General features: G+C 42.8%; 1 protein-coding gene across 1 annotated transcript in view; it reads left to right on the top strand.

Annotated features, from left to right (window-relative positions):
* Nucleotides 1-9830, top strand: part of LOC145787845 (methyltransferase HEMK2-like) — a 31681-nt gene extending 21851 nt beyond the window's left edge. Inside the window, exons 4-5 of the mRNA XM_082599679.1 lie at nucleotides 7997-8181; nucleotides 9680-9830. Of these exons, the coding sequence (XP_082455805.1) occupies nucleotides 7997-8181; nucleotides 9680-9830 (336 nt within the window). The remainder of the gene's footprint in view (nucleotides 1-7996; nucleotides 8182-9679) is intronic.
* The last annotated feature ends 2772 nt before the right edge of the window (nucleotides 9831-12602 follow it).

Raw genomic sequence — 12602 nt, 5'->3', positions numbered from 1 at the left:
ATCATGCACCATATTGTTTCAATAGAATGGTAGTGTCATGGTAATGTCTCAGTCTTGCTTTCTTAGCAACAGGAGCTTCTGACATTTTGTTACATTGAAAGCACTGCAGAATACAGTAATCAATTTAACGTCTTAAAAAATATAACATGGGACATTCATAAAATAATTTAATTAACATTCATTGAAACTGTGAATAGCTCTACTCTCCCTTAAGATACTTTGTACCAAAGAAGCGCAGTCTTCGTGCATCGACAACGCCGCAGCAATTACAGCAACATAATATGATTTATTGATATTGATTAGGCCTACCAGCACTTGACTTATGATTTGAAAAGTTCAATAGTCTACTCGTCAACTAGTAAAATAAGTTCAACAACTGCTGAGTCTATGCTTATCTAGCATTTCCAGAAAAATTGATCAAAAATCACGAAGTAGCCTAAACATGATTACTATGCCACGCTGACATGCAATCATACATGCTACATAATTTACTGTAGTAAATGATGCAATTTTGAAGAATGTTTTATCAAGGATTTACAGAACTCTCTGTGGAGCAACAGAAATTCCAGGTGGACCACCAGTGGTCCACCTGGACCACGTTGAGAATCACTGATGTAACGCCGAAACCCAGGTTTACTCTAAACTGCCACTTAGGTTTTAACTTCATCTTTTATGGCAAACGCTATTTGGCAACTGTCTTTTTTTAGTTGACACGTTTTTCGCTGAGACTTTATCTAATTAACTTGATGTAAAACACATATTTTGAACGAACCCAGACAACAAAATTCGTCATTTTTACATTGATTCGAACGTGTGCAGACGTTGAATCAAAGTAAAAATGACGGATTTTGCCGTCTGGGAACTGCAGAGATAAACACTAGATAAAATGCAAGAAAGCAAAAGAAACGATATTGTTCAATAAATTACAAAATTCTCTAAATAAACAGAAGAATCGGACATACATCTCTCTGTTATCATTTTTAATGTAAAAATTCCTTTTGTGGTCCCTTTGTCTGGAACAAATAAAAACTGTGCTGTTGAAATTTCCGATTGTAGTTTTGGCTCAATCTCATCATCATGATTCGGAGTAAGATGTTTGTTAGGTGATTCACAAGGCTAATTGTTCTGTGGAGTGAGCATTCTGTTCTATACAAAATTATACAAAATACGTATGCGAAACGAAGCTTGTCAAACAAGAGCTAATGAGATTGTTCAGCGCAGGGTGGGTAGGAAAATGCCCTTTTCAGGGCACGGCAGTGCTCGCACTGTCGAAAAGTACCGACGACCCACCGTACTGCAGCTGAACACCGAGGGCATCACTGCCAGCAAGCTCAACATCATCGAGCACCTGGCCACCAAGCATCAAGCCCTCATCATCCTCCTCCAGGAGACTCACTGTACATCTGTGGATAAGTTGGTAATAACCAACTTCACACTCGCAGGCGCAACCTGCAGCAGGAAACACGGCCTCGCCACGTTTGTCCATGACCGGCTGAGCTGGTCCTTGGTTGACCAATCCCAAGCTCAATCGGAGATCGAGTGGCTTTGTGTAGATGTAGCAGGCTACAACATCGTCAATGTCTACAAGCCCCCACCTTCGCGGATAACATCAACAGCCATCCCAGTGTTCCCCCACCCCAGCCTCTACGCTGGCGATTTTAACTGCCACCACACTGACTGGGGGTACAACTCCATCAACAACGACGGAGATAGTCTGGCCGCTTGGGCAACCAACAACAACCTCGCCCTCTTATACGATCCTAAGGGCGCACCGAGCTTCCACTCCGGTCGTTGGAACACTGGCACGAACCCAGACCTGGCTTTCGCAAGTGATGACCCCGATGATCGCCAGCCGGACAGACGTGTGTTAGAGAAGTTCCCAAGGTCTCAACACCGACCCTCGCTAATCACGGCCCCCTTGCTTGCCACACCTATTCCGAGCAAGCCTGTCAAGTGATGGAACTTCAGAAAGGCCGATTGGGAATACTACAGCTTCCTCACAAACGAAGCTACGCAGTACCTCCCATCCCCACACACCATCAAAGTGGATGAAGCCTACCAGGACTTCTGTGATGCAATCATATCTGCGGCAAAAGACTCCATCCCGCGAGGTCGACGGAAAAACTACATACCTTGCTGGGATGTGGAGTGCGACAGGCTTTACCGCGACTTCCTCCGTTCCCCCCAGGGTACCGCCACCACCAACTCAGCAACAGCCCTGCTGGCAAGATTGGATTCAAAGAGGAAGAAGCGCTGGACAGAAGCCATAGACTCAATCGACTTCACGCACTCCAGCCGCACAGCTTGGAGTACACTCAACAACCTCACTGGCAGATCACGTGCCTCTCGTCGCCAATGCCCCATTTCAGCAAATGCCATCGCCTCACAACTTGTGAAAAATGGAGTGTACAGAACGAGAGACCGTGAATCAGACAAGTCCGTCCTCAAGGAAATGACGGACCTCTGGAAGGTCCCAACACCTGTCGAGGGCAACATCTCTGGTGAGTTTACCCCAGAAGAATTTGCCTCCGCCCTCCAGCACCTAAAGCCAGGCAAATCCCTGGGCCTTGACCACCTATGCCCGGAACTAATACTCCAAGCTGCTCCCTCTATGAGGTCCTGGTTAAAAGAATTCCTTTCCTGCTGCTTGCGTCACCTGCGCATCCCAAGAATCTGGAGAAGAGCCCTAGTGGTTGCAGTCCCAAAGCCGAAGAAGCCCCCAGGGGATCCGAAGAGCTATCGTCCCATCTCTCTGCTCTGTATCCCCTTCAAGATACTCGAAAGACTTATCTACGCCCGTGTCGAACCGATAATAGACCCTCAGCTCCCTCGGGAACAAGCCGGCTTTCGCCACGGAAGATCAACTGTAGACCAGGTCACTCTGATGACCCAAGACATCGAGGACAGCTTCTCGGCAAAAAAGAAGGCTGGCGCCGTGTTTGTCGATCTCACGGCTGCCTACGACACTGTATGGCACAGCGGCCTTACCTGCAAACTACTCCGTCTCCTTCCTGACAGGCACATGGTCCATATGATTATGGAACTTGTGCAAAACCGCAGCTTTACCCTTTCCACCGGTAGCGGCCGACGAAGTAGACTACGTCGACTCAGGAACGGCGTCCCACAGGGCTCTGTCCTGGCTCCCCTCCTCTTTAACACTTACATCTATGACCTGCCTGACACCATCTCCAGGAAGTATGCTTATGCAGACGATCTGGCTCTCCTGCATCCAGCCGGAGATTGGCAGTCAATGGAGAGGAACCTAAGCCAGGACATGTCAACTATATCAACATATCTCCAGAAATGGAAGCTACAGCTCAGCAAGGCAAAGACAGTGTCGGCGGCCTTCCACCTAAACAACAAGGAAGCAAAACGTGAGATCAACATTACCACCGATGACGAACACCTCCCCTACTGCGCCGAACCCACCTACCTCGGCGTAACCCTGGACAGGTCACTCACGTACCGACGACACCTGGAGTCACTGCGCAAAAAACTATCTGCGCGCGTTGCACTTTTGAGGCGGCTGGCGGGTTCCGGTTGGGGAGCTGATGCGAAAACCCTTCGCACAGCTACCTTGGCCCTTGTCCATTCTACTGCTGAGTACTGCGCACCAGTGTGGTGCCGCAGCTCTCACACCCACCACATTGACACCGCCATCAATGACGCACTACGCACTGTGGCTGGATGCCTGCGTCCCACTCCAACGGACTGCCTTCCCATCCTTGCAGGCATCCAACCTGCTGAGCTTCGCCGTAAAGGAGCCATGATTTCCCTTGCTCGTCGCGCACTGGACCCCGACCACCTCCTCCACAGTACATTTCAACGCCTACCTGGAGGACAGCAGCGACTGAAATCAAGACGCCCATTTGTGCCCGCCGCACGACAGCTTCTGAACAACGTTGAAGATCTTGGAATAAGTGCGGCACACTGGACGAACTACACATGGAACATGGAGTGGCAAAACAACACCTCCCGACTCCGTGATTTCCTACCCGACGTCGATCCCCACCCTCCGGGAATGTCCCTCGCAAGACTTGCGTGGGTCCGGCTTAACCGCCTACGAACCGGCGTCGGTCGCTTTTGTTCAGACATGTGCAAATGGGGCCTGGCTTCCTCACCGGGATGCGAGTGTGGCGCCACAGACCAGACAGTAGATCATGTCGTCCATGACTGCCCAATCCATCAACCACCACATGGAGCGCCTGGACTGAAGGCCCTGGATGACGAGACTGTCGAGTGGCTGATGACATCATGCCCAAACATATAGTCCAGAAGAACAGCTCATACGACGAAGAAGAAGCATTCTGTTGCTCCGGTTTTCTTTGGTAAAGTTATGAATATGGAACGTACCATATCACTAGGGTCTTTCCGGTGTCATAAATATGATTTAAGATCTCAGTGGTTAGGTCTAAAGCTTCGAGAATGACAACTATAAAAGAAACAATATTGTGGAATAGAATACAAAATTCTCTACTGTAAATAAACAGAAGGCGTCGTTGGATTTAGAATTTTGTTATAGTTGAGGATTCTAATATATTATAAGTTTGCATGCAGAAGGCGACGCAGGATACATGTCAATTTTATCTGAGCAAACATTAATAGTTTAAAAATAAATTTAATTTGCTTTTTAGTCTTAAGATCTCAATGGTTAGGTCTAAACCCCACTCATCTAAAGCTTCGAGAATTTCAACTATAAAAGAAACGATATTGTGGAATATCCTAGTATGCGTATCCTAGTCAGCAAAAGTTCTCTTTTCTACACGATTTCAACGTTTAGCGACGTTAAAACGATGTTGTAATGGCAATTTCTGCTGGTCGGGATAACTAGGCTATGGTATTTCAACGTTTAGCGACGTTAAAACGATAGGCCACACATTTGGTTATCTGTTACTACAATGTAAAAATGAACTGGGTTCTTGGAACAAATTTTTACTGATCGGGATAACTAGGCTACAGTACCCGATAATTTCCTTTCAATCCAAGCTGTAGGCCACACATTTGTTGATCCAAACTACCGGTAATCATTTTAACTATTTAAAAGTACTAACTTATAGACATATACATGATTTTTTTTTTGTAACATTTTATTTTTTTATTTTCCCTTCATATCTTAAATTTTTCTGAAGGTGTTGTCACTTACTTCGGTCACAAGTAACGTTTGCGTTTTGTCACTTCTACCTTTTTCTCAACCTTTGCTATGTTGACGTGTATTGTTTTTGATATGATAGTCACAAATAAAAACAATTCAACTGAACTGACATGACGAATTTTCATTTAATTGCCCCGTTTCTGCTAATGCCATCGCTTCCCAGCTAGTGCAGAACCGAGTCTACAAGACAAAGGACCCCAAGGCATCCCGCCTTGTTGCCAAGGAAGTATCTGCCCTGTGGCGAGTGGAAACACCACAAGAAGAAACAATCTCTGGAGACTTCACTCCAGAGGAATTCGCCACTGCCCTCCGCCTAGTGAAACCCAGCAAATTCGCCTCCGCCAGTCCTGGTTACGTAGATTCCTCTCTTCCTGCCTGCACCACATCACAATCCCAAAAATCTGGAGAAGAGATTTAGTAGTTGCGATCCCTCAGCCTCACAAGCCACCAGAGGACCCAAGGAGTTATTGTCCGATATCTCTCCTCTGTGTTCCTTTTAAGATCCTCGAAAGACTGATCTATGCCCGCGTCAACCCAATCATCGACCCGCTCCTTCCAAAAGAGCAAGCTGGGTTTCGGCGCGGAAAATTCACCGTAGATCAAGTCACACTCTTAACCCAAGACATCGAGGATTGCTTTGAGGCAAAAAAGAAGGCCGGCGCTGTCTTTCTAGATCTCACAGCTGCCTATGACACCGTATGGCATCGCGGCCTTACTTGCAAGCTGCTTTGCCTGCTTCCTGACCGACATATGGTTCATATGATTATGGAACTTGTCAGGAACCGAAGCTTCACCCTCATCACCGGTAGCTCACGGCGAAGCAGACTGAGACGCCTGAAAAACGGCGTCCCACAGGGATTGGTCCTGGCTCCACTTCTTTTCAACATCTACACCCACGACCTGCCAACTACGGTCTCCGCAAAATACGCTTATGCGGACGACCTGGCAATTCTCCACTCCACAAAGTCGTGGGAAAATCTAGAAGACACCTTGAGCCAGGACATAAAAACTCTCTCAGCCTATCTCCAGAACTGGCGACTGAAACTCAGCGAAACCAAAATTGTGGCAGCAGCTTTCCACCTCCACAATCGGGAAGCTGATCGTGAGCTACACGTCCAGAACAACGGAAAATCTCTGTCCTTCTGCCCCGAACCAAGATATCTTGAGGTAACACTGGACAGATCGCTCACATACCGCCACCATTTGGTGTCACTGCGCAAGAAACTCACATCCCGTGCTGCGCTACTCAAGCGCCTGGCAGGCTCTAGCTGGGGGACGAGGGCCGACACTTTGTGTATAGCAGCCTTAGCCCTTGTCTACTCTTCAGCAGAGTACTGTGCACCTGTTTGGTGCCGCAGTGCTCACTGCCACAACATCGACACTGCCATAAACAGCGCCCTGCGCACAGTGACCGGATGCCTGCGTCCCACACCATTGGACAATCTTCCCATTCTCGCTGGCATCCAACCCGCTGAGCTTCGTCGCGAAGAAGCCACTTTGTCCCTCGGTCGACGGGCACCAGAGCCTAACCACCTTTTCCACCACAAGATCTCTGCTCTCCCAAACGAGCACCCCCGTCGACTGAAATCAAGACACCCATTCGTGCCAGCCGCTCAACTTCATATCAACGAAGCTGATGTACAAGACATCTCTGCGGCTACTTGGGCGGACCATAAATGGAGCTTTGAATGGAAGTCAACCGCCACCAGACTCCATTCGTTCATCCCCGACGCCGACACACGCCCCATCGGTCTAACACTACCTAGACAGGCATGGGTGCGCCTCAACCGTCTTTGTACGGGCGTCAGGCTTTTCCGCTCAACCATACACCAATGGGGAATGGCCTCTTCCTTCTCCTGTGAATGTGGTGCCGAGGAACAGACCGCAGACCACATTATCAATGACTGTTCCATCTTCAAGTCACCTAACGGAGTGGAAGGTCTGCGTGTCATGGATGATGAAACCAAAGACTGGCTGCTCTCTGGTAGCCTTCCAGTGTAGTCCGGGAACACCATGAATCTGGGGTGGTAAAAGGATAAACCCTCGGCCCCAGAGCTTCACACGACGACGACGACGATTTAACTGTTCACACATTTTATTTCTATTTTTTACTGCACGATTTCAACGTTTAGCGACGTTAAATCGATGTAAAAACGGCAATGATAATTAGGCTACGGTACCCAATAATTTAAAAAAATTTTTTTTTTAAATTTCCGAATAGGGAACTCTCCGAAAAAGGCTGTCTCCGAATAGGGAACTCTCCGAATCGGACTCGCCGAAACGAGCCATTCCGACCGTAGCCTAATTATCATTGCCGCTTTTACGTCGTTTTAATGTCGCGATTCAACGTTGAAATAAGACCATAACTCTTACTCCTAACCCTAAAATGGCAATGATAATTAGGTTACGATACCCAATAATTTAAAAAAAAATTCAAAAAATCACCAAATAGGGAACTCTCCGAAAAAGGCTCTCACCGAATAGGGAACTCACCAAGTCGGACTCACCGAATCGGGCCATTCAGTTTCTCTCTAGAGCAGCTTACTGTTCATAAGCATGAAAGAAATCAACTAGTATAGTCAAGTGTATACCACATCAACTAGTATAGTCAAGTGTATACCACACCGCAATCGATGGTTTGTGATTAAGGTTTTCTTTAATCTTTACCTAATAAATCATGACGTACAAGGCTATAGGTGGTTGAGCAAAGTAGCACAACATTGTTATATGTTTTTCACATTTGTGCTGTATCTTGTAAGCATTCATTGCAATGTATTTGTCTTGTACATAATATAGCTATGGGATATTGTTAAAAATTTATTCTTTACTTTTTTGTGATCCAAGGTTTCATGTCTTCGTCCAAGACTTGACAAGAAAGTTGACGTGCTGTTATTCAACCCTCCATATGTTGTTACTCCATCTGAGGAAATTAGACAAATGGGATTGTCATTAGCTTGGGCTGGAGGGTGTCAGGGTCGCGAAGTTATGGATCGTCTTTTTCCTCTTGTACCTCATCTGTTATCAGACAAGTAATTTAAGCATTTTTTAAACCATAAACAGACATAACTCAGCAACAACACTACATTTAACATTATAAAAACAAAAAGCAAAAAGCGAACGTTTTCGGTTAGTCATATAGCCCTTTTCAAGCCTATAAGAAAAATACATTTTTAAAAGAAATGCTAAAGAATCATATAGTATCACAGCAAAAATATGGTCAAATCTAAACATTTGAGGAACTGTCTCGCTCACACAAAATGATAACTGAAAATTACACAGCGCAACGGGTCAAGTATTTCAGAGGTAAAATTAATTGATTGTTCAGACAAGGACTGAGGCATATTACGCAAGAAGGACAGAAGCACAAGAGATAGTGGCACAAAACAAAGTAAATGCGAGAAGCACAAGACGTGATAATTCAATCAAAAAACTGCTAAAAGGTAAGAAGCTCCGCAAGCAAATAATTGCCTGTTGAGCCCTGGGTTTAAAGATTTGATGATCAATGCCTCGTGAATCTTGGTGTCGAATTCAGACAAACACTTACGAACAATTTTGAAAGACTGCAATGACGGTATATTGTTTGAGCACGATTGCCAGTTCCTAATATGGTCTTTAATTGCACTGTTTTTATTAAAATTAGCTAAATTCAAATGTTCTCCCACTCTCGTCACCACTCACCAAATGTCATGTGGTCATACCTGGGTTTTTTTTTTGCTGAGACTTTTCGGTCATTTGTCCGAAATGACTTGAAAAAATTCGGTCATTTTTTATTTATTTCGATCATTTTCGGTCATTAATAGTCAATTGACTATATATTTTTTCGGACATTTTGACCCAATTGACTACATTTTTTTCGTACATTTTGCTAAAAAATTGGTCAATGACCGATAAATGACCAAAAAAAAAAACCCAGGGTCATACCAATGTGTGACGATCTCGCATCATGCGAGCAAGTGAACTTATATTTTTGCTTTTTGTTTTTTGTTTTTATAATGTTAAATGTAGTGTTGTTGCTGAGTTATGTCTGTTTATGGTTTAAAAGAGTTACCTCTCTACCCAAATTGCATTAAGCATTTTTTACCTGATAACAAGCCCAACTGATGTACATAAATTTTCGCATTTGCTCTTACAGTGAATTACTGTAATTTGTAGATTAACTTGCTTTTATGCTCTAGTCTCATGATTTGTTTTGTGTCTATAAAGTAATCCGCAATGTTATAATACTCTTCAAGACTATCCATCAGCAGCGATTTTATTTGTTCTTTGATAGATTTGCCTGCAATACCTGGTTGCTGGATGGTTGCATGATTTCAACTTCTATGTAAAACCATGGCATCATTAGTGATTGATCAATTATGGAATTTTTATCCTTGGTCTGAGAAAGCTTCTTTGAGAGCTTAATCCTGACACTTTTGCACAACTAAAAAATCCTAGTCTTTAAGTTTGATTCCTGATAGGAAGTTTCTTAATGTGGCCTGTCACTGGTTGCATTGCTTTACCTAATTCGTGGCATTGGTATTATTGAAGGGGCGTTTTTTACTTGGTTGTTGTCAAAGAAAATAAGCCACATGATATCTCAAAATTTTTCGAAAACTATGGATTTCAAAGTTCCATCATACTACAGAGAAAAGCTGGTCCGGAACACTTGGCTGTGATAAAGTTTTTCAGATATATATGAGTGGCCATTTTTAGTTGCAATCCATAGATGCGGATATGAAGATGAACAGGTAACAATATTTTTGTTATTTGGTAACTGTTAAAGTTAAAGCTTGTGAGTTTATTCTCGGCCATCTGATGGTGAATGTTAAGGAGTTTACCTGTTGGAACCGCGGGTGGTCCATCCGCCAAGTCACTTTAAAACTAATATGCTGAAAGAGGGTGAAGTCAAAACTCTTTAAGTACACACATTTTTATTGTATTTGGTATTATATTAGAACCTTTTGCCATGTCTACATAACGAGTTAAACTAGAAAAAAAAAATTGCCATGCAGTTATTGTATGTAAGAGTGCCTAAATTTGTATGTCGTGGGGGAGATCAAAAACTTGTTCAAACCTCTTCAATTTTTTAAATTGTGTTTTGGTGATATATTGGCAACTTTTGCCATATCTAGCTAATTAAAATTGAGAAATTTTTTTTTTTACCGTTTTTGATCCACCCTATTATGCATACAGATGGTCTTTACAACAATCCAATCCATCAATGCATTACAAACATTAACAATCATTCATTTCATTCATTATTTCTCTATTGTAAGCTAATTCCTTTCAATATACAAACGCCGCTGTGATTTTACAATTCTCCGAAAAAAGCTGTCTCCGAATAGGAAATTCTCCTAATCGGACTCTCCGAATCGGATTCTCTGAATAGTAGCAGATCTTACTACTGTATATCTTACTTTTCCACTTTCAGGCTATAAGAGTGGGTTACAATGAAAAATCTTTAAAGTCCGCGGACAATGGAATGTTTCGTACCTTTGCTTTCTGTTGGAAGATAGCTATATGACAATTGAATATGAGCAAATGAGCATTCTGTTATCAGAGAAATATCTTTGTGTCAGTTTGTATAAATGTGAAACAAAGACAGAACCATGTGGATTGAAGAGCAAGGAATGGTAGGAAAATAAACATATTTTTAATGCTGATGTACCAATTTCTCAAACAAACTTGGTTATGTTTTGTTACTGGAATAATGACACTGGCCCACATAGAAGGATAGCGGTGTTGTGAAAATACAAAACTAAGTGTATCGTGAATTGAAGTTCAAAACCGCATATCTGCTTAGGGATCAGAAGGGATAGTTTTTACTTCTAAAATTTCATGATCATGTAGTTGCATCAAGGCATTCTTGAATATTTACTTGAAGGCAGCAGTGCAATATGAATACGGTACCTCATGTACTATTGTACTTGTATTGTGTTTAATGTTAACTGCAAATATTTTTCATGATCTGGTTTGTGGTATGTCGTGAGAGTAGTGTCAAATGGCCAATATTGAATTTTATATTATTACACCTTCACTAAACATGCCACTGAACCAGGTTTTTGATTAGAATATATCATTTTCTCTTCATAATCTAAACGTAAATGATAATTAACAGAAAAAAGACGTTTATGAACTATATATATAATTCTATATTTGCTCGATTGTAAGCCCACCCCCTTTTGCAAACAGCTCATGTGATGGTGTAGAATTTGAACTTTTGTGACAGTAGATAATATTAGACGTTTGGCATAGATTCGTCATCGCCACTATCACAACTCATTCAAGTTGACTTCTAAATCGACTAAAGTAGACTAAAACTTCCATTTCATGTTTTTATTTGGTTGGTACCAGAGATATATTGAGTAAGGGGATGATAAGGCGATTTTAGGTGTTATTGATAGGGTGATTGTAGAAAACAATTATTTTTACACTAACTGGTTATTTGTAACTGTTCCACTTAATTTTAAGGACCTAAACCAAACAAAGACCCTTTTTGATTTGCCAACCCTTTAGCAAAAGATTGAAAGAAAAGAGCAAGTAAGCTCTTAACTTCATTACATTGTTCAAGCAAGCAAGCATCCATCGAGCTGAGAATTGTTGGTTTGGGTAATGTCGATTTGAACATAAAGGCATTATATATAATGACTTATGCAAAAATATTACAACCCTATCATAGCTTATTAATCAAAAATTTTAGGCCCATTTTCAACTTATTAACGCCAATTATTGCCAAATTTTCGATTTTGTATCATCGCGGTAGCCTAGGCTAAATGGGTCGTTTTGGGACAAAATGGGCCGGTCCGGGCCAAACGATACGCCTCACACTTCTGAAACTGTTACATTCCTATCTTAACTTTTCATGATGAAACTTTTGAGGCTAGTCCCAGATTTCTATGACCAGTGACCACCGGTTCAAAAGTTAGGTGTGAAATCCCATGCATTTTGGAAATTGCTCGTTAGACTCCCGGTAGCGGGGAGTTCCTAGAGGGGCAACCCGACAATTTTTTCATAATACATTTGTTTACTCTAAGTGGCATTATTTTGGAGGGTACTGAAAGTGCCCCTGACCATTTTCTAGCGCAGAATTATGCTTAGCAAACTTTTTAAAATTACGGTAACCTTGAAGCTTGACTGATTAGGGCGAAATTTATATCATATGACTGCTCCGCAGCGTCACCACGGGTGATACTCCATATTTCACTGCTCTGGGACGACTTTGGTGGTGTTGCATCATACTGGGTGAGCATCATTGGTGACGGATGAAACAAACGTTTCCAAGTAGACCCATCGCCATCAAATGTTTCCTAGTAATTGGTTGATTTCTAGTAATTTGTTCCCTAGTAATTGGTCGTCAAGCGGTTGCTTTTTTTCAAAGATTTATTGTTTTTTTGCTGTTTAATAAAACTGTACTGGATGCGTTCCTACAAAACCTAAAATATGACTGAAGTGAAAATGTAGAAATCGTACG

This window comes from Aplidium turbinatum, chromosome 18, assembly GCF_918807975.1.
Source record: "Aplidium turbinatum chromosome 18, kaAplTurb1.1, whole genome shotgun sequence".
NCBI classification, from domain to species: Eukaryota; Metazoa; Chordata; class Ascidiacea; order Aplousobranchia; family Polyclinidae; genus Aplidium; species Aplidium turbinatum.
Note: the sequence above shows the minus strand (reverse complement) of the source record. Positions and strands in the feature narration are given on the sequence as shown.